Below are 22,204 nucleotides of genomic sequence, written 5' to 3' on the forward strand. Positions count from 1 at the left end.
AACGGATCTTTCAGTCCAACCTCCAAATAAAAAAAGATGGAGTTGGGTAGTATAGTAAATATAAGTGAAATGAGGGTCGATTTATGGGTGAGGAAGTATTGTGTGCCCTTAGTCATCACCTTAAAGCGCGCGCTTCCATGATATTGATATTTTGTCTATCTACATTTGGACTTCCCTTCTTCCTCCTCCTGCCTTATTCTTCTTCTTCCTTCTTCTTCTTCACAACCAATATTTCTCACAAATCGGAAACCAGACAGTTTTTAGAGAGAGAAAGTTTTAGAAAGAGAGAGTTTTAGAGAGAGAGAGAGAGAGAGAAAATTACTAGTACTAAGATGTGGCGGTGCATTTCAAGAGGAATCGGTCTTTCTTCTTCCAACAGATCCATTTCTAACCAAACTATCAAACCCTTGTTTTCTAGATTTCTCTCTACTGAATCCGTAGTTACCTTCTCTTCTTCCTCCTCCTCATCCTCTAATCTCTCATTCATTCTTAACCAATCAATCTGTTTTCAAATTTAATTTATTTTCATTTGTTCTGATCTAAAATTTTGATTTTTACAGACAGGAGCAGGAGCAGGAACAGGAACAGGAGGAAGATCTTCTTCATATACAATTGTTGATCATACGTACGATGCAGTTGTTGTCGGAGCCGGTGGTGCTGGACTCAGAGCAGCCATCGGATTATCTGAACATGGTTTTAATACTGCCTGTATCACCAAACTTTTCCCTACTCGCTCTCACACCGTCGCCGCTCAAGTATGTTCAAATTCATTCTCAGATTTTAATTTACAATCAATAACATTACTTCTTCTTCTTCCAAATATCTTGGGTAATCCACAATTTCAGGAACGTATTTTGATTGGAATTGGGAATGAATTCGTTTTCTGAGAGGAGAGAGATTGTTTTAGATGATCAAATCAGCTTTTTTTAAGGGAATTCTTGATAAAGTTTGTGCTTTTATATTGTCTAGAAGCTACATCAGCTTTTTTTTTTTTCTTCAAGTTCCAATTTCTAATCCGCTAAACTATCTCCTATATTTCAGAGTTTGTATGGGTATTAGGTTCTATTCCGATATAAGTGCACAATCCTAAAGGGGGCGTTCGATAATTTAATTACTATGTGAGACATGCGAGTTTAGCTGTATAAACGTTATTACATTGATCAATTCAAATTATAGAATTCGGGTATCACTGTCTTACCATATGCATCTTAAACACCAAAAAGCGAATTTGTACCAGTCATTTCTGTTCTACTGTCAAAATATTTGCGCTTAATTTGGTTTATATACTAATGGAATATATACAAAAACCACGGCATAAATTGTTTATAGAAGTTGCAATATTATGCAACTTAAAGTTAAAAGACGCGGGGAAGATGTTTCCGTTTCCTTTCTAAGACTAAAACATCCTTGCGTGATTCTTCTGAGCTGGCCGAAGCTCTTTCTAATTAGTTGTGGCGGAACCATTCCTGTTAATTGCTTGCAGATGCTTGTCATATTCCAATACTTGAATGTGTTACTAATTTAAGCTGGTGCACCTTTGCAGGGTGGTATAAATGCAGCACTGGGAAATATGAGTGAAGATGATTGGAGGTGGCACATGTACGATACAGTGAAAGGAAGTGATTGGCTAGGTTAGCTAATTCTTTAAACTGGATCAGCTTTACATTAATATCTAGTGTACTTTGGTAAACTGATTTGGCACTGGGAGGAGAAATGTTACCTGGTACACCGTCCACTCCGATACGTGGTACACGGTACACTATACACTACCATGTGAGTGTTGGGTACACTAGGGGATACTTCTTCGATACACCATTTCGCAGTATGTTTAGTACTATTTTTCTAGACAATATATACTCTTATGGTGCATTTATAATATATAAACCTACTCCTACACATCCTATCTCCACAAAACTTGCAACTTAACAGGTTAACTAAAAAATTCTTGTAGTTAACTACCCAACTAGTCTAGTTTATAGATTTTTACAAAGACTTCGGGTTGCGCGGTACGCAAGTGGGAGGAGAGTATCTAGTAACCAATAGAGGTCGTTCACCTTTGATGAGATCATTCAATGATCTATATGTGAAACGGCTAAAGCATTTTACCCACGACAAACCACTTTGAGAAACTTTACCTTTTCTACCTGAAACGCCTAGTACAAATTCTCTAAAGGGTCGGCAAGAAATTAGCCAATGATATGATTCTGGTTTTAAATGTACACTCTCTAGCACTTGAGGCTCAATAACCAAGTGTTTTTTACTACAAAATATCATTGTTGAGCCTCCTAAACCTGTTAACAGTTGCCTTTTACCTTACGGTCCAAGACAGTTCTCCCATGAATATTGGCTTCCTTGATGTCTGTGGAACTTGACGACTTCTCTTCTAGTTCGGTGACAAAGGACGAACCATGGCTCATTCATCATTGGAAACCATGGCACTCTTCTTATGCGCTTTTGGATGTCCCAACACCAATATCATATTGATTTCCATTCTCAATAAGCTTACATCTCTTTTTCTTTTTGCAACATTCTTTTAATTCAGTTCCTCTTGAGGCGTTTCTTATTGTTCTTGACATGTAAAACCTGTTGATTATTTCTAGGTGACCAGGATGCTATTCAATACATGTGCAGGGAGGCACCAAAAGCAGTAATTGAGCTCGAGAACTATGGTTTACCATTTTCTCGAACTGAAGATGGTAAAATTTATCAGCGTGCTTTTGGTGGTCAAAGCCTGGACTTTGGGAAAGGTACTGTGGTAGTTCACCATAAAATTAAACCAATGGTATTATTTATTTGAAAGTTCTCTAAGCTTTGCTTCAACCATTTTCTTATTACAGGTGGACAGGCCTACCGATGTGCCTGTGCTGCAGATCGAACTGGTCATGCTTTGTTGCACACTCTGTATGGTCAAGCAATGAAACACAACACACAATTCTTTGTGGAGTACTTTGCATTGGATCTTATCATGGATAGTAGTGGTAAGTTACTGAATCAGTTTGTTAGTTTGCTTCCAATTTACTTAACTTTTGAAATGGGCAATCTGAGCTTAGAAAGATGCTGCACTGTATTTATTTTGGAGATTTAGATCATATCCCGTAGTGTAGGTGCCGATTTGCATCATTTCTCTGCAGAAGATTATTATTTCAGGCCTCTCAAAGAGTTCGGCATCTACTGTCTCCCAGCTCACCTACTTGACCTCGTCACAACGTCCTTGTGGACCAAACCTGCTTATAAATATAATAGGTTGTAGAAATATTGTTCATTACATATTTATATGTTTACGATTTGTGGTCAGGTACCTGTCAAGGAGTAATTGCTTTAAATATGGAGGACGGGACTCTACATCGCTTCCGTGCTGCTTCAACCATTTTGGCCACAGGGGTACTTATAAGTTCTATATAGTACTTCATTTACCTCATCATATTGGTTATACATGTATTCTAATACAATGCTATGTCTCTTTATCAGGGTTATGGTAGAGCATACTTTTCGGCAACCTCAGCTCATACATGCACTGGAGATGGCAATGCCATGGTCGCGCGTGCAGGTCTTCCACTTCAGGTCTGTGAATTTGTCTTTAATTAACAGGATTATTTTGACTTCCTAGAAACCCATTTCTCCTTTCATTATATTGACTTACATCCATTTGCAGGATCTCGAGTTTGTGCAGTTCCACCCTACGGGTATTTATGGTGCTGGGTGCCTCATAACTGAAGGTTGTTAGTTACTCTTTTTTACTTGCGTTGAATTGTTATTAGAAAGGAACTATGATGAGGAGGATGCTGAAAAGTTTCTGCTCACCACATACTTCATTTTTGTTTATCCAATACACCACTATATACAACCTCACCGCACATTGTACTTATGTTATTATGTTTCGTGAAGACTTGAAGTTGCAACTTTTTATGTGGAGATGGATTCTTTTTTTTTATTAGTGGTAATTCTTTCTATTTATGTACACCTAGGATCTCGAGGTGAAGGTGGTATTCTTAGAAATAGCGAAGGTGAAAGGTTTATGGAACGGTATGCTCCCACTGCAAAGGATCTTGCCTCGAGAGATGTTGTTTCAAGATCGATGACCATGGAAATTCGAGAAGGCCGTGGTGTAGGTATGCTCTCATTTTAAAACAGACGGTCGCTTCATAACTGGAGATAACTTTACTTTTCGTGTTTTATTTAATTGAAGGGTCAACATTGCCGCTTACAAGTATACACTAGTTGGTTTCTTGTTATATATAACAATACTAAATTTGCTCGAACTATAGAATGAGACAATGCGTGAACACCTGTAGATGCGCAAAAATAAAGTGTGCGTTGATGTTTGTTACTTTTTAAAGTTCTCCTGATTATATTATCAACAATTGTGTGCAGGACCCTTAAAGGATCACATCTATCTCCACTTGAATCACTTACCCCCGGAAGTGTTGAAGGAGAGACTTCCTGGCATCTCAGAAACCGCTGCTATTTTTGCCGGAGTCGATGTTACTAAGGAGCCCATCCCAGTATTGCCTACTGTTCACTATAACATGGGAGGTGTGCCCACAAATTACCATGGAGAGGTAAAATTTTGAATTACAGATTGTCGAATTTTTGTTGATATTTATTTCCCCAATTTTTATCATCATGCCAAGTTTCAATTGCTATTATATTTGAAACGAGTTAGGTAGTTACCATCAATGGAGATAATCCCGATTCAGTAATTCCTGGACTAATGGCTGCTGGGGAAGCAGCATGTGCATCTGTTCATGGTGCCAACCGACTTGGTGCAAATTCTCTGCTTGACATAGTTGTCTTTGGTCGTGCTTGTGCTAATAGAGTTGCTGAGATCCGTAAGCCAGGTTAGCCAATTTTATAAATTATCACTCCAGCTTTCAGTAAGGTACATTTTATCATACCGTCGGTAACGTTGCAGGTGAGAAACAAAAACCATTGGAGAGTGATGCTGGAGAGAAAACCATTGCATGGCTGGATAAACTAAGAAACTCAAATGGTTCACTGCCAACTTCTCAGATCCGTTTGAATATGCAAAGAGTGATGCAAAATAATGCTGCTGTTTTCCGTACTCAGGAAACGTTAGAAGAAGGTAAGCAATAAAAATTCTTTAGCTATCCAACCGATACTAGGCACCAAAAAAGATTTGACAGGAGTCTGGTTTTACATGCGTTTCTCTTTGCTCTAACTATAGACCTCAGGTGGTATATTTTTTCCCATTGTCTCGATCTGACTCGTCTGGGCCCAAAATTAGCCAATCGGAGGAGTCAGACATCACAAGACAGATAAAGGCACATCTGACTCAAGGCAATTCAGACCTCGAGTCAGATTTTAGATGTGACTTAAAGAAAAACAAACAATACCGTAGGATGGTTCATTCCTGTTTGAAATATTTTCATTCTTGGCTTTCTGTCGCTTACACTTGTTTTGTTTTTTAGGTTGCCAATTAATTGACAAAGCATGGGAGAGCTTCCATGATGTTAAGCTTAAGGATAGAAGTCTGATTTGGTACTAATTTCTGCCATGATGTGGTAATTACATAATCAACAAATTTTCCATCTTCCATAACCCTAATTTACTTTTCTTCTGCAGGAACTCCGACTTGATAGAGACTATAGAACTGGAAAACCTATTGATAAATGCATGTATTACAATGCATTCTGCTGAAGCTAGAAAGGAGAGCAGAGGAGCACATGCACGTGAAGATTTTACGGTATTTGCTCACAGATTTTAATCATTTCTATCCACATATTTAAGTTGAATAATTATTTAACTTCCTATTCAACATCTCTTATCTTTTCAGACAAGAGACGACGAGAAATGGATGAAACACACTTTAGGGTAAGAGCGTTTCGCCAAATAATGCCAATTCGAACTTACCGATTTTGTATCGGCAAATAATGAAATTTCAGTAGCAATCTGAAGATTGTTTTTAGTTATGGGTGAAACTAATGTTCACTTTGATCTGCAGATACTGGGAGAAAGAAAAGGTTCGGCTTGAATATAGACCAGTCCACATGAACACCTTGGATGATGAAGTCGAGACCTTCCCACCGAAAGCTCGTGTTTATTAGAACTTCTTGCTGATTAAAAACTGATAGAAAAAGCCTCTTACAGGAATTGCTGGTAAGAAATCATAATCCCAGCTAATATTTTTATATTGCAGATTAGCGACAGTTGTTGTTAGTCTATATATTGATTGGGTTATTTACTAGAAGTTGATATGTTTCGTCGTCTCAGTGTAATAATCAGCATATTTGGCATTTGTTTGCTACATAATATTATTTCTGTGAGAAAACTGTTAAAATTTTTATGTAATAAATAAGGTTGCTTATGAATATATTAGTCCTTCGACTCCAATGCACGAAGATGAAAAACTTGGAATGAGAAACGGAATATCTTAATTTGGTAAGTGGTGTTTTATCAAAAAAAAAACAAGAAGAAAATAGTAAAATTTAGAAATAAACATGAATGGTGATATTATTTTTCAAATACTAATCATTGTCAATGTGAGTTAGTCATATTGATGTTGGTGGTGTTAATGACATGAAAAATATCTGGTCAACAACTTCCTGTATTTTAAAATCTATGTAGTAGACATTATAATGTCGACCCAATGGATGGACAGAAGAGTTCTTACTCTTTTTGTTGTTGAAAGGATGCATACAAGATTTCTTTTTGAAGAGTTGAATTTATAATGATGTTGTGATTACTAACGTCCTACACCCAAATAAATTAATAATATTATGCATTTTCAACATTGCTTTAAATTATTGTAGTGGTCTATAATTTCAACAATGACTACACATCAAGTTGTATCAAAAGAGACTAACAAGTAATTTTTGAATTATTTTTATTAGACATGATCAAGTAATCTGATTAAACCATTAATACTTTGAGTGAAATATTAAATATTTGGATTGAGTGAAATATTAAATATTCGAATTGGAAATGCGTACTTTGTTAGAGCATCATCAATGGAATCCTTCATTTTAGAAACTCTCACGATCACGTAAGACTTATAGAGGTTTTTCTTTAAAAAAGATTTGATGCAAGTTAATTTTAGGCCAGCGCTTTGGGGAAGCTAAATAGTTTCCGGGGTGTGAAATTTTAAAGGGAATATGTAAAATTTTGAAAATTTTCCGGGGATACATATTTTATGGGGAATATCTTCTAACTTCTACACCTCATGTATTCGCCACCTCATCGTCTTCACCGGTGAAGGTCGCCGGCCGGCCAATTTCCGCTATATAATTTTTGACCAAGTCTTCACACCCCCGAATCTATTTAGCTTTCCCCAAAGCGCTGACCTAATTTTAATGTCTAAATTGATGTGGCGGCAGTTAAATAGAGATATCTCAATATGTCATTTTATTTCTAGAGTGTCCTCTTGAGATATCATTAATTGTAAAACTTAAAAGTTTTTAAAAACAAATTTGTTGAAATATAATTTTCTAAAACTTAGATCAATAGAAATAAAGTTTTTCATGTACATTTAAAATAACTAAATATTCTTTACGGAGAGTTATCGTGTCATTAAATAGACAAAACAACATTAGAGATTTTGATCAGAGATAAAACAACTTTAGAAATTTGGATCAGAGACAAAAAAGTTTCGAGGATCTCTATCATACCACCTAAGAATGACAATCTAACGTAAGACTAAACACATAAGAATTTGATGAGTTAGTTCTTGAGTTTTCTTTTGGAGATGCTTTTAACCTAGCGTGTAATGATGATATTCGAGACTTGTCATAGGAAGAAGAACAAACGCACTTAAGAAGTGCTATAAGATGGAGAGTTGTATGATGGATTGTGAAAGTTTTGGAGAAAAATGTCTATTATTTGATGTGTGAAATGTAAAGCCTAAGAGGCTTTTCTCTATCTAAAACGAACAAGAAAATGGAAGGCTCTCTTGCCTCTCAATCTCTGTCCTATCTATATTGAAGAAGACAACAATTGAAAGGCCCCCTCTTCTTTCTCCACCACAATGACTTCCATGAGTATGTTAGCTTAATAAGGAAGTATTCTTAAGACATGAAAGACTACTACTTCTCTGCCTCCTCTTTGTCTACGGTTCACTTTGATTCACATTGATGGGAATGGGGAACGCTCCCCCTTGATTGTGCTTTTTGACTATCTCCCATTATTACTTCTATCCCACAAACAAACAAACAAATTATAAAGTCACTACACCCATCACTACTTTGTTTACAATCTCCCACAGACAATCCTTTCCACCTTGGATGCTCACATGGCATACATTTCTTCTTTTCATTTTCTTCAAGGAAAATTTAGCATTACTTGCTCCACATTAATATTAATTAAGAATACTCTTCTTTTAATTAATAAATTTATATCTAATTTGTAAGTTCTCCTCAACACTTGATTGTCCAAGTGGTTGAAAGTATTGACATAAACTCTAAAATGTGGGAGGTTCAGATGGAATCCATAGTTTATTGAACTTGAATTATTAAAGGTATAAATAATGTGGAGTAATAAATTTGTCGAGTTTTAGGCCTGATTCATGTTGTTGGGTTTTAAACCTATTTCAGTAATGGTCGAACTTAGTCGATTTAAAATAAAAACTAATAATTTCTCCTTAAATTTTTTGATTTTTCGTTCAGTTCATCGTTTCAATTTGAATTTGTATTCTTTAAATTTACACGAGTTATAATTAGTATAAAATTAACAGTTATTTCTTTTTTGGCCCACTACTTTGTGACCAGCTTTTTTTGGCTCTCTATTTTCGTAAATTAACAATTGACCCATTTTTATTAACTTTGCGAGTTAACTTTAATAACTAATCTTTTTAGGTTGTCATAATTACCCTTCTGATTTCTATAACCCCCTTTTCTCTCTCTATTTTAAATATGGGTTAGTTCTCCAAACAATTTCAACTTTCTTAGAAGAATTAATCTGGGGGGCCAAAATGAAAATTAATCATCAAAAGTATTAAAAAATATTACAGCCACCATGTCATCTCTCTAGCCCCTTCATCATCTTATCCGACAAAAATCGCTAGTCGTCAAAATTGATTTTTTTTTTTTTATAATCCTTCTACTTCTTCCCCCTCCTCCTCTTCTTCTTCCTCCTCTTCCTCCTCCTCTTCTTCTTCCTCCTCTTCCTCCTCCTCCTCCTCCCCCTCCTTTTTCCTCCTTCTGCTTCTGCTTCTGCTTCTTCTTCCTTCTGCTTCTTCCTCCTTCTGCTTCTGCTTCTTCTTCCTCCTCATGCTCCTCCTCCCCCTCCTCCTCCTCCCCCTCCTCCTCTCTTTATAACCCCTTCGTCGCGACACCAAACTTTGAAGGTCTGGTTTCAAGTCAGATCAAACGGAAGTTAGATCTCGTCTGATTTGAAACGAGGCGAGATCTGGATTTTTCTACCTCCGGTTAAGGGGCTCCTTTCCTTCGTGGGAGATATATATAGAGAGATAGAAGAAGAAGAAGAATAAGAAGAGAATACGAAAAAGGAAGAGAGATAGAGAAGAAGAAATAACAAGACTTTTTTTAAGTTTGAAGGCCGATAAAAAATTTGTCCTGTCACAAACTAGGGATCAAGAAAGAAATAACTCAAAAATTAATTGAAAATTGAATTTTATAATTTTATTTGTCGAATTGTTATAGTTTATTAATTTTAAATGTTTAGATAACTGTTGTTGGTCAAAATAAAAAGAAGTCGAATATAAAAAAAGGAAAAGATAGATGTGAGAAATGAAGATTAGTCGGGAGAAAATCAACAATGCTATCATAACAGCCATATTGGAGACGAGAGAATAGAAAAACTATAAAAACGGGACAAATATTGGTCATAAACTAGTTCTCCAACTAGTGGCCCCATACAGATCCACTTGTAAACATTCATTTAGGTGTGGGGTCAAACGTATCAAGAGAAAGCGGGACCCATTAGGACCGTCCATAAAGAACGGAGGGTAATCCTAGAGAGAGAGACAGGGATGGTCTACTTTGCATAATGATGATAAACCCTAATAGATAAGTTAGTGTGTGATAATACGTCTCTTTTGTTTTTGATCGTTCATTCATTCCTCCTTTCTCTTTTGTGCTTCTCTTCTTTCGTTTATTATAAAGTTTCCCATTTTCTCTTCTTTTTACTTTTTATTTTTCATTCACGATGTTTAGGGAAAACCGTATACTGCGAGAAAAAAGAAACATAGGTAGATAAATTAAACAGTGCTTGTGTAACATGACAAGATTTGTTTTGATACAATTTAAAAGTTTGTGATGATATTTACGTGTGTTTAATTTTGAACCTCACATTTTAACATGTGAAAATGAAAAAATTATGATGATCTTAGCATTACTTATAGCTTTTCTTCTATTGATTTCGAAAATTGTTTTCTTGTCATGATTGATATGTGAAAGTAAATCAGAGATTGAGTTTTTTCAATCTAACACATAGGGACCTCTTTTTCTTTTTGTCGTTTATACATTCTAACTTTGTTTATGAGGATAACTCATTTTGGGCGACAACTACGCCTTTTCATTCACTTTTTGTTTTTACCCACTTCATAATAGCTTATCTATGACCGCAAATAGAATTATTCAGATCTCAAATGATTTAGGGTTACTCGTCGTGTTAAAAAAACTTCATCGAAGTATTTGTAATACTAAACGTGTACAAAATCTACGAGCATGAGCTATAAGTGTCTCAAACCCAAATGCACTCCACAATATTGGGCTATACTTTTCTGATGCCATGATTTTTCCAGTGAAGAGATATAAATGTCACAATTCAATTAAAATGAATTCAAGTAGAAAAATTTTACCGAACCAAGTGAACACCACATAATCCAGGACCCTCATTGACGAAAAAACGTGATAAGTGGGGAAAAAGGTCTTTCTAGACCCACTGTATCATTGCACCATGTCGATGGTATCCCATTTTCACAAGAACATCCCAAAAGATTGGGGCCATGAGAGGATGCCAATAGCAATAATATGGGCCACCCCTTGGAACTTGGGGATGGTGAAAGGAAGTGTAAGATGTTAGTGAGCAACTCCACTCCAGTATAGCACCACTCCTCCAAGGAGAAAGGTTAACTTAACTAGGTGATTTTGGTTTTGCTTTGCTGTTAAATTTTCATTTCCCATAGCTAGAAAAATCCATTCAATCTCACTCTCTCTCTCTCAAACTGCTAGTACATATGTAGAAGCTCTATCTCTCTTTCCACTTCTTGTGCTGCCGTTGTATGGTGGGCTGGTCCTCATGTTTTCTCATCCCCTCTCCTATCTAACAATCGTGAAAGAGCTCATACGAGGATATACTTCAACGGTTTCGAATCTCTAAAAAATCGTGTGGTGGTATCATGCACTTTGTCATTTAAGATTTATCTAATGTAATTTGTAGGTACTGAAATACCGTGTTCATCAATAACTTGTTTGAAATTATAGAGCAAAACACGCATTAGGTTAGAGTGGTCTTTCTAGAATGGTAGAATTGCATTTCAGTCTTAAGCTTCTCTTGCCTTGCAATGATTTTTTTTTTTTTGTTGAACGCCTTGCAATGATCTTAGGCCTATTTCATTTCCAAAATTAATTTGGAAGGCGAAGCTTTCCCTCGTACTCTCACTTAATATTAAGTCACAATCACCCCTGCCACAAACAATGTGACATTAGCCATTTGTGACGTGTTTGGGTTATTAACTATTTGTTAGAAAGAAAGTCTAATTCCAATATTTTTGTTTTTTAATAACATACAAAGGTGAAGACATATTTTTCCATTTTTATTGGGTTATCAACTATTTGTTAGTAATTGTATTTATTAGCAAGTGTTGTTAGTTAAGTAAACAATCATTTCTTATTTAATTAGAAACATTAAAAATAAAGGAGCTAAGTTTTCATTTGAGTAGAAACAATATACTCCACTAATTTAATAGATGTTCTTGGAGTATATACAACCTTTTGTTCCTTACTCTTACTGATTGAACTAATAAAATATAAATAGTTAACATAAATCCTATACATATATATATAGCGTAAGTGCTTAATATTGTTGTGACTTGGGTAGAAAATTATTTTCAGGTAGGAAGTTTTAAAGGTATCCCTTCGAAAAGATATCAGCTGGTATTCAGAGCTTGAAGAATCTGGGAACGAAAGATGAAATTTTTTTCATGGATACATCTCTCCTTGAATGTTGGAATTTTTTTCCACGTTTAGGTTGGGATCCCTTTTGAGATTCAAAACAATTTTATGTTGATCGAAAATATCAAGAAAAAATTAATACCGTCTCTAAAATTCCTCTATTCGACGGTCAATATCATATAAATTTTTGGATTCAACATATGGAAGATTGGTTCATAAACCAAGATATCCATGACGAAGATAAGGTTTTTCTCATCGAACAACATATGTCCGAAAGAATCTATGAACAATTCAATGCAATGCAATGGAGACTCATTAATCAAGGAAAAAAATTCGTAGACGATTGGACTACATTGAAAAGCATCTTCAGGTATGTTTTTCTTCCTTTAGATGAATATTTTTCATATGTGGAGACAAAGATTGAATCAAGTAGACGGTTCTCCAATGTTACTTCGGTCACCGTGTTCGATGGTATTGAAGAAGAAGTTTTTGACAAAAAGAACAAAATTTTCTCAATGACTGAGGAAGAAGAAGAACAAAGTGAATTATCCTCTATTAGCTTGAAAAAGTCAGTTCATTCTGATTTAGATTTGATCACGCCATATTCGAGTTTGGTTTATAAGCAACACGAAGATGAACGTGGGAAAATCGTTCAAGTGAAGGATTTCAAGGTTGATTTTTCCATAAAATATTATGTGGTGTTTGTGGTCTTCTTCATCAAATTAAAAGATGACGGGAGATGTTGCAATTTGTTGGAAGTTTCTTTCCTACATTTATTTTTGCAAGATTTTTTGCACTATAAGATTGAAGCTAGTTATTTCGTCCAAGTGGGTGTCCTTCGACCCCAATGCACCATTCGCTCGAAGTGGGAATTAAGGATTGCATTGTTCAGTCTCACTTGAGGGCAAGTTCGTTCTCGGTCGGGGAGTATGATGGAGACCATCAAGATGGGCCTCACGGCCGAACTAGTTAGAGGGCCTCATGGCCGAGTCCATTAGGGTTAGAGTTTAGGAGTTTCCATGTTTTAGTATTTCCTACTAAGTCTAGGTTTAAAAGTTTCTATGTTTGAGTATCTTTGATATTTAGGAATCCTAGTTTGAGTCTATCTAGAAGTTTCTAAGTTCCTATAAAAGGAAGTCAGGTCTGTCCTTGTTATTCAGATCAGAGAATATTATGAATCAAGTTTATTGTTAATGAAGTTTATCGTTTATTATTAATCAAGTTTATCGTTTATTATTAATCAAGTTTATCGTTTTATCGCTTTTATCTTTATTTCATCAGCTTTATTTCATTAGTATAGTTTAATTACAATGGTGTATTCCATTACTTTTACGCTTCCGCAACAATCTACATCACTAAGTGTTAAAGACGTCTCCTTTTCTCACAAACTCTCTCTTGGATTTGCGCATTTAACACCAATAGAGTCCCTTTAAACCTACCTTTTCGTTATAGGTGTTTGTTTTGGGAACAATAATATCAATTACTAAACACATAATAACTTGGGTCAAAGCAATTTGTTTTAAATTGACTAGAGGCCATCTTAATTAGAGTTCATCGTCTTTATTTCTTTACTCTTAATATCCATTTTCACCTGTATTTCTGACCACTACAATGACATTCTTCCTCTGGTCATACCACCGTTTTCGACTATCACCACCATTTCTTTTGTGTTTGTAGATGTCCTATCGTTAGTCAATTTGGATCAAACTAGACTCAAAATCTTTATACCCAAAACAAAAATAAAACTTGTTTTAACATAACAAAGAAGGGCTTTGTGAATATCATGAAATTGTACTACTAGCATTGAGGTGGGGTCATCTTTTTTTTCCTTTTGGGTTTGGCCGCACTGGTTTTCTCGAAAACCTCCTCCCCTCTTAAGTACCCCCAAATCCCTCTCCTCTCTACTCTCTCTCTCTCTCTCACTCGCTATCTTCTTCCTCTTCTGCCCAAAATCCTCTCTTTCTCTCTCTAAAATTAACTATCTCTTCAAGGACTGAGCGTCTGAGATATCTAGAGAGAGAAAGAGCAACTGAGTAATGGCGTATATGTGCACCGGCGATAGTGGAAACCTAATGGCGATAGCACAACAAGTAATCAATCAACAACAACAACAACAACAGTTACAACAGCAGCAGCAACAACAACAGTTCATCAGTGGTGGTGTTGGTGGTGGTAATAACCCATTTTCATGGTGTGGAACTGCTCCTCATCAAAACCCTAATATTTCCACTAGTCCATCATCTTCTTTTGGTTTTGGTCTCGCCGGTGGTGGTGGTTACTCTGAACCATTTCCAGTTGTCGGTAGTGGTGAATCTGACCCACTTTCTTCTTTCCCTCACTTAGATCATCATTCCATTGGCTTTGGTCTCTCTGATATTGGTTCTACTGACTTTGAATCCGACGACTGGATGGAAACCTTAATTACTGCTGCTACTGCCGCCGGCGACGGCGGAGACTCGACGGAAAGTTCAGAACTTCCATCTTCTGCTCGCGACTGTTGGCCCTCGAATAACCCAAATTTCACGATTTACAGTACGGATCCGTTCGCCAGACAACTCAGTCACACTGATCTTCCTCCTCCCCCTTTCGTCTTCTCTGATAATCAGAAAAACCCAAACCTACTTCAATCTTCTTCATGGATCCCACCACCAGTTCTTCCGCCGGAATTACGGAAGGATTTACTGCAAAACCCTCCTTCACAATCACAACCCACACCTCAGAAAGACCCAATTTCTATTCAATCATCTGAAGCTGAATCCATTTCCCCACTTTTAAAATCACTTCTAGATTGTGCTAGAATTTCAGAATCGGATCCAAATCAAGCTATTAAATTACTAACCCATGTTCGGGAATCGGTTTCTGAAAAAGGCGATCCCACTGAACGAGTCTCTTATTACTTCTCTCAAGTTCTTTACAGTAGATTAATGGAGGTTTCTTCTGAAATCACAAACAACCCACTTTCAGATTTCGATCCTTCTTCTGAAGAAGATATTACCCTTTCTTACAAAACTTTAAATGATGCTTGCCCTTACTCTAAATTCGCTCATTTAACTGCAAATCAAGCTATTCTTGAAGCCACAGCTTCATCGAATCGGATTCACATTTTGGATTTTGGTACAGTTCAAGGGCTTCAATGGGCAGCTCTTCTTCAAGCTCTAGCAACTAGACCTGCCGGAAAACCATCACTGGTTCGAATTTCCGGCATCCCAGCTCCTTCACTGGGTAAATCACCTGGACCTTCTCTATTAGCAACTGGTAATCGTCTTCGTGATTTTGCTAAGCTTTTAGATCTTAATTTTGAGTTTGAACCGATTTTAACCCCAATTAATGAACTCAGTGAGTCAAGTTTCAAAATCAATCAAGATGAAGTTTTGACAGTAAATTTCATGCTTCAACTCTATAATTTATTGGATTCAACTCCTCTAACAGTTCAAAAAGCTCTTAAACTAGCTAAATCGTTGAACCCAAAAGTTGTCACTCTAGGAGAGTATGAAGCGAGTTTGAATCGGGTTGGTTATTTTGATCGATTCAAGAATGCATTAAGATATTACTCCTCTGTTTTTGAATCACTTGAACCGAGTCTAAATCGAGATAGTTTAGATCGAATTCGGGTTGAAAGATTATTGTTTGGGAGAAGAATTGCAGGTGTTGTTGGACCAGAAGAAGGTCGAATTAGACGAGAAAGAATGGAAGAACATAAAGAATGGAAAAGTTTAATGGAAGATTGTGGGTTTGAATCGGTTAGACTGAGTCATTATGCAATTAGTCAAGCTAAGATTCTACTTTGGAACTATAATTATAGTTCTAAGTATTCTCTAATAGAATTACCACCTGGGTTTCTATCTCTAGCTTGGAATGATTTCCCACTTCTTACTGTTTCTTCATGGTGTTAAAACTAGACAACTAGTCCTCTTCCTCTCTCTCTCTCTCTTTATCTCTCTTTCTCTCTCTAAAATGTTTTAGTGGGTTTTCTTTGTTTGTGGTTAATTATACAGTGGTTTTTCCCTCACAGAAAAAGAACAACTCTCTTAATTGTGTATTTTCTCTATCTGGATTGGGATTCAACACCATTAAAGTTATTAGCTAGTAGATGAAGATGAAGCTTCTTTCTTGATTAGAAAATTTGCTTGCTTTGGTCCCCATTTTTGTGGGATCTTTTTGAACTTTTTTTCTTGGTTTTCAGAAAGAGTTTTAACCCTAGATTAGTCCTGTTTTATTTTGGGATTCTGTATAATTTTGTGTATAGTGTTTAATTAAGAAATAGTGTTTAATTGAGAAAAAGTGTTTAATTAAGAGAGATGAATTGTTTTAGCTACTTTCCAATTTATTTTACTTTTTTTTTTTTATAGCCAAATGGTAAAAGGCCGGATCTGTTGAAGAACAGACCGGAACTCCGGCGAAGGGTAACCCCCTTCGCCGGAGTTTAGAGAGAGAGAGAGAGATGTGAGAGAAATTTTTTTTTTTTTTCATGGTCGCCGGCCGGAAAATTTTCCGGTCAGCGACCTATCGGAGAAGAGAGAGAAGATGAGGTGGAGAGAGAAGATGAGGTGGAGGGAGAGAAGTGAGGTGGAGAGAGAGAGCTGAGGTGGAGAGAGAGAGCTGAGGTGGAGAAGCTATTTGTCAAACAAAATTGACCAATTTTTTACCAAGTCTTCACACCCCGGAAGTGAGGGGAAGACTTCAACAGACCGGAACTCCGGCGAAGGGAAACCCCCTTCGCCGGAGTTTAGAGAGAGAGAGAGATGTGAGAGAAAAAAAAAAAATTTCATGGTCGTCGGCCGGAAAATTTTCCGGCCGGCGACTTATCGGAGAAGAGAGAGAGAAGATGAGGTGGAGGGAGGTGAGGTGAGGTGGAGGGAGGTGAGGGGGAGAGTTTTTTATTTTGAACCATATTCCCCATAAAATATACTTCCCCGGAAATTTTTCAAAATTTTGCATATTCCCTTTAAAATTTCACACCCCGGAAACTATTTAGCTTTCCCCAAAGCGCTGGCCATGGTAAAATAGGGGTGGCAAACGGGCCGACCCCGTTTAGGCTTGGGCTCATTTCAAGCCAGATAGGGTGGAAAATCAGAATGTAGAGTTGTAGACTAGTACAGTCGGGATTGTCTCCCCGGGTACTAATTGGTTGGGCCAGTCCGTTAAGTGTTTTATTTGACAAATTTGTTGGTCGGGCTAGTCCGTCGGGTTCTAATTGATGTTCCACATACGGGCTTAACGGGCTGGGAGCTGGATGAGAAACCCTACCCATAGTCCTACCCTTTCTGCTAAGATCTCACGGGCCAGTCCCACGGGCAGCCGGATACGACTGGATCTCGTTCTCCCAGCCCTAGTTGATAAGGAGAAGATTTAAATAGATAGTATGTTAATTTGATTCAGGGAACCTTGGATTAATTGTGTCAACATCATTATTATCAAAATAAGGATGTTAGTTGATATATTAATTTGTATTGGAATTGCTAAAGAGTAAAGGCAAGCTAGAAAAGGAAATGGGTCATTTTCTCATAACCCGACGGGTCAGAAAAATGGGTTCAAAACCGACCCCTCCCAATTGAGCTCATAATGTTTGTCACTTTCACTGTACATGCAGGCTTATCAGAAATTGAGCCCATCTTCATGACTTCACTCCATTTATTTTTGGTAACATGGAGTAATTCTCAACTTGGTCCATCCATTTAACCTAGTTTTCCTTAGGGCCAATTCAATCCAAGTGGCCATTAGATATAATCAGCAAGATTAGCTAGTCTTTAAACAAAATCAACATCTGATAATTACTGACATAGAACGGTCAAGTTGAAAAAAGAATTGAAATGATGTAGAAATATATAATTTATTAGTATATTATTTAGTGCTTAAACAGAACAGAGTTTCCAAAGTTACCAAATCTTCTTAACCTAATGGCCCCAGGTTGTGTAAAATTCAATTTTACTCCTATTAACTTTTGGAACCCAAATCAACTACCAGCAGATCCTATGCTGTTGAGTTGCAGAATTGGCAAGTTGGTGGCAGACACATTACTACTGATTGTTTGCTATTTTCGAACTAGAAAATAAAGGCCGTTTAAACTTCTGACCTTATGATATCTCCCTCAGTTTAGACACGAAGAATATTTAGTGAAATTACGTCTCACAATTTAACCCTAAGTCAGCAGTGACTATGGTCGGAAGTTAACCAGTGAATAATAAAATGCACACCTTGCGTTATTAGTACTTCTAATATAATTTCTTTTATGTCAGAAGTTAATCTAGATTTGCTCACATGATGCTCATTTTTTCAACTTTGTGATTGAATCCGACTTGAGAGCTTAATTGATTCAACTCGTATTCAGAATAGTTATGTAACGCCCCAAGCCTTAGCAGTTGCCGATATTGTCCCCGCTTTAACCACCTAGGCCCAAGCCCACACGGGTACGGGGTTTTGTTCTTGGCGAAGGCACCACAAGCCCACCCAAAAGGCCTCGGTACTTACTAAGCTTGAGCTTACACATATAGCCCAGTCTCTGGACACTCTTGTGAGCAATGTGGGACTATTACAATCCCCCACCCTCAGTGAAGAGCCGTCCTCGGCTCTGATACCACTTTGTAACGCCCCAAGCCTTAGCAGTTGCCGATATTGTCCCCGCTTTAACCACCCAGGCCCAAGTCCACACGGGTACGGGGTTTTGTTCTTGGCGAAGGCACCACAAGCCCACCCAAAAGGCCTCGGTATGGGCGACGACACACGATTCGCCCGACCATCAGAGTACGCAGTGACACCGTGGACCCCCCCCCCCCCCCCCCACAACGATTTTGTCCTCACACCACGTTGAGTGGTGGCTAAGTGAGGACAAAATCGTTGTGGGGGGGGGGGGGGGGGGTCCACGGTGTCACTGCGTACTCTGATGGTCGGGCGAATCGTGTGTCGTCGCCCATACCGAGGCCTTTTGGGTGGGCTTGTGGTGCCTTCGCCAAGAACAAAACCCCGTACCCGTGTGGACTTGGGCCTGGGTGGTTAAAGCGGGGACAATATCGGCAACTGCTAAGGCTTGGGGCGTTACAAGTTATTTCTTATCTAATTCGTATAAAAACTTGGCTCAAAATGATTTGCATTCTATTTGAATAAGATATAAAATAGTTCTTAATTAAATTATGCTCTGTAACACAGCGTAAACCAACTTACGTTCTTCCATCTAAAATAAATTGGATTCGAGTAACAAAAATTCAGACTAATCAATACTGACACACATTGGATTTGAGACAATAAAAAGAGAAGTAGATGATGGAAGGGCCACATTTTATAGAAGAAGGATGAATCATCCTTTCCAACTCTTTACCCCAAAAGTTCCAAAAGAAGTAAAACTTAGTGCTTAGGTGTTAAGGGCACTTTGTGTAATTTTGCACATTTCTAGTCATGACCTCATCACCACATAGTAACGGTCGACTGACTGGTCAACAACACACATGCACTTTTGACTCAGATTTTAGCGTGTACGTATCCGCCACGTTGGCCACTGCCTCAAGGGAAAAGGATGGTCACAACTCAACAAGTCACAGGTAACATTGACCCCTAAATTTTAAGTACAATACCATCTTGTCCACGAAGGGTCTGTTTGATTTTATTTCTCAATCACTTTATTTTGTTACTTCTAGTCATTAAAATAAGTATAAATTTGTGTATATTAATCCTTTTTAAAAGCAAATATTATTGTAAATCTTGACATCGATATTATAAAATATTTGTTACTCATATCAACAACAAAAATTTGTTGTATTTAATATGAAGATATTTTTTTTTTGATGAAATTTTATATTTTGAGTTGAATTTAGTATTAAGACATTTTATGTGACACTCTTACGTATGTTAGGTTAAACAATGGGTTTGTGTCAAGTGCTTTAACTGATGTGCATAAATATAAATTTTTATTCAATTATATTAAAAAAACACGTGACCTCTGCATGTAGAGTAACTACACAACATAAAAAATATCGGATTAAATAATATAAATGACAAAAACTTCATGTCCTCACTAGTATATTAGATCCAATAGATAGTTAATTTAATAAACAAGATACCATGAGAACTTAAAGTTTTTCATCATCTTACATGAGAGGAGGTAGTGAGGTACTATTTATTTTTGTTCAAAGTTGTGGTTTTTCATCATGTTACATGAGAGGAGGTACTATTTATTTAATCTAAACAAATTTTTTCACTAAAACAAAACCAGTGGATGTAATTTTATTTTGACATAGTAAAATTAGAAATTCGTTCTTTATTCATATTTTGTTTGGATGAACAAAGTGAAAAAGAGAAGAAAGTGACGTGTATTTGTCAGTAAAAATAGTTAGTCCGAGAAGATCTATCGAGTCTAGACTAAACTAAACTAAAAGGTCCAGTCACGTCACACACTTTCTATTTCTCTCTAGGAGGTTATAGGGTTGCCCCTACCCCCTCCCTTATAGGGGGCTAGATCTCCCTCCTATAGCTAGGGTTCTGTAGGTAACTTTTTACTTGCACCGTACCTCCCACATACCTACAACGCAGTCAACTTCAAAATAGGACTCCCGTTGCCCGCGCTGTAATCAAATCCGTCGGGCACCCATCACTCCTCCTTTCCTCCCAAATTCTCTACTTCTTTTACTCCTTTTTTCTTTTTTCTTTGATAACTAAATCTTTTTCTTTGATTGTTCATTGTTCACTACAATTATTAAGTTCGTTTCTTATAAGATATGAAACTTGATTGGAAGTTTGAACTTACTCGAGCCTCTTAGATTTCTCTAACATATTACTACATATGCCTAAGAAAGATCAATTTTAAGATAGTGTTGGTGTGTGTTAACAACTACTTCGCCAGTTGGTAATAGATATACTAAAAAAGTTCAAATGTCCGATTCACGGTAGATGTGAAATGTGAAATCCATTACAGGATATAAATAAAGTAAAAGTAAAAATAAATCATGCCCATATAATGGTCTCAAGGGTCTTTACAACCTTTATGACCGAAATGTCTTTGTCGTCAATAGTTATCTGACTTATTTAGTTTAACTTATTCATGAAATACACGGAAGAAATCGACGCAGTCAAATATAAATGTGATAGAATGAAACGGTCAAAATCGAAGTTACGGGTGTCGGAATTAGACAAAATTTTGAGGATTGGTACGAACTAACGGTCCACACTACTGATGTAAAAAAATTTCATTCTAGTATCAGTCGGAATGATGAGACTGTGATGTCGAATCCCGCTCTAAGTGGTGGGACTACTACGTTAAATCTCGTTTTTGTTCCTGTTCGTCTGGGGCGAAACTTGCGAGGAGCTCGAAAACCTCTACGACGCTTAAGACAGTCAGATTGTCCTTGCAGTTAAAATATTGAATATTGAGTGAACCGTAGAGTTTGTGCCTTCTCCGAAACAAGTTAATTATGTTTTGTAGGTTGCTTTAACCGAACTGTAGAGAGGCGGTGATGATGAGGCGGTTGAGATCCACCGAGTTGGATTGAAACTGCTATATCTTAGTCTGAAGATATTAGGGTTCACTTTTGGTATCTTTGATATCTAGAAGTGACCTTATTCAAGGATTATCGATAAATTATGTTTCTGAGTTTATAGATTCTTTAAGAGATGTTTTTTCCTTGAAAGAATCTCGAAGCCCAAGTTAAACAAGTACTTCATATCCTCTCCAAATGAGATCTTTTATTAAATTCGTGATCACGTCGGTAAGCATTAGGCACGCTTCTACCCCCATGTTTCAGGATTGAACTATCAAACCTCTGACATGAGCCCCCTAGTCTTCTCGTAAATCCCAACACAGACCTCAAATTTCGTTTAATCTTGTTAACTAAAATTACGTTTCTTACAAATATCATATCGCTGGCCTCATATAACACAACAAACAATTGGATCACATCAATTCTAGCATACTTCAAGATATTGTCAGGGCTTGTACAACGTAAACATACATTTTCTCACTAATTTACAACTTACTCACACTGCTAAAACATGACACATTTAAGAGAACTATTAGTATCCCACTAACACAAGCTATACTAGTAAGTGTATACTCCAAATCTCACAATCTCCCCCTCTCTCTTCTATTACCTAATGAGTTTTTTTGTGGATGGTCATCGTGTCTCGAATCT

At 37.0% G+C, this 22,204-nt stretch overlaps 2 protein-coding genes across 3 annotated transcripts; both read left to right on the forward strand.

Moving 5' to 3' along the window:
* On the forward strand, positions 1-6,351 carry LOC147564818 (succinate dehydrogenase [ubiquinone] flavoprotein subunit, mitochondrial). 2 transcript variants are annotated; one of them, XM_086650092.1, is made up of 16 exons: positions 1-437; positions 561-755; positions 1,544-1,631; positions 2,601-2,747; positions 2,838-2,978; positions 3,296-3,381; positions 3,469-3,561; positions 3,653-3,716; positions 3,966-4,109; positions 4,372-4,559; positions 4,664-4,838; positions 4,913-5,083; positions 5,430-5,499; positions 5,584-5,704; positions 5,795-5,832; positions 5,963-6,351. In XM_086650092.1, the coding sequence occupies exons 1-16, from the start codon at positions 333-335 to the stop codon at positions 6,063-6,065; spliced, it is 1,929 nt and encodes a 642-aa protein (XP_086506218.1). In that variant the 5' UTR covers positions 1-332; the 3' UTR covers positions 6,066-6,351. The 2 variants fall into 2 exon arrangements, with proteins under 2 accessions (XP_086506218.1, XP_086506224.1); XM_086650098.1 differs by lacking the exon at positions 1-437 and having other exon boundaries at positions 1,544-2,048; positions 2,099-2,747.
* Positions 6,352-13,377: 7,026 nt separating this feature from the next.
* LOC147564819 (scarecrow-like protein 4) lies at positions 13,378-16,400 on the forward strand. Its single transcript, XM_086650143.1, has one exon. The coding sequence runs from the start codon at positions 14,126-14,128 to the stop codon at positions 15,980-15,982; it is 1,857 nt and encodes a 618-aa protein (XP_086506269.1). The 5' UTR covers positions 13,378-14,125; the 3' UTR covers positions 15,983-16,400.
* Positions 16,401-22,204: the final 5,804 nt, after the last annotated feature.

This window comes from Eschscholzia californica, unplaced genomic scaffold (assembly GCF_041429995.1).
Source record: "Eschscholzia californica isolate CP2 unplaced genomic scaffold, dmEscCali1.0.p SCAF_1, whole genome shotgun sequence".
In the NCBI taxonomy this organism is placed as follows: Eukaryota; Viridiplantae; Streptophyta; class Magnoliopsida; order Ranunculales; family Papaveraceae; genus Eschscholzia; species Eschscholzia californica.

Excerpts from the sequence above, each read along its gene's own strand:
- LOC147564818 (XM_086650092.1), top strand. The coding sequence starts at position 333 with ATGTGGCGGTGCATTTCAAGAGGAATCGGTCTTTCTTCTTCCAACAGA. Across the intron at positions 438-560 it reads GATTTCTCTCTACTGAATCC|ACAGGAGCAGGAGCAGGAAC; the intron begins GTAGTTACCTTC and ends TGATTTTTACAG. Across the intron at positions 3,562-3,652 it reads GTGCAGGTCTTCCACTTCAG|GATCTCGAGTTTGTGCAGTT; the intron begins GTCTGTGAATTT and ends ATCCATTTGCAG.
- LOC147564819 (XM_086650143.1), top strand. The coding sequence starts at position 14,126 with ATGGCGTATATGTGCACCGGCGATAGTGGAAACCTAATGGCGATAGCA.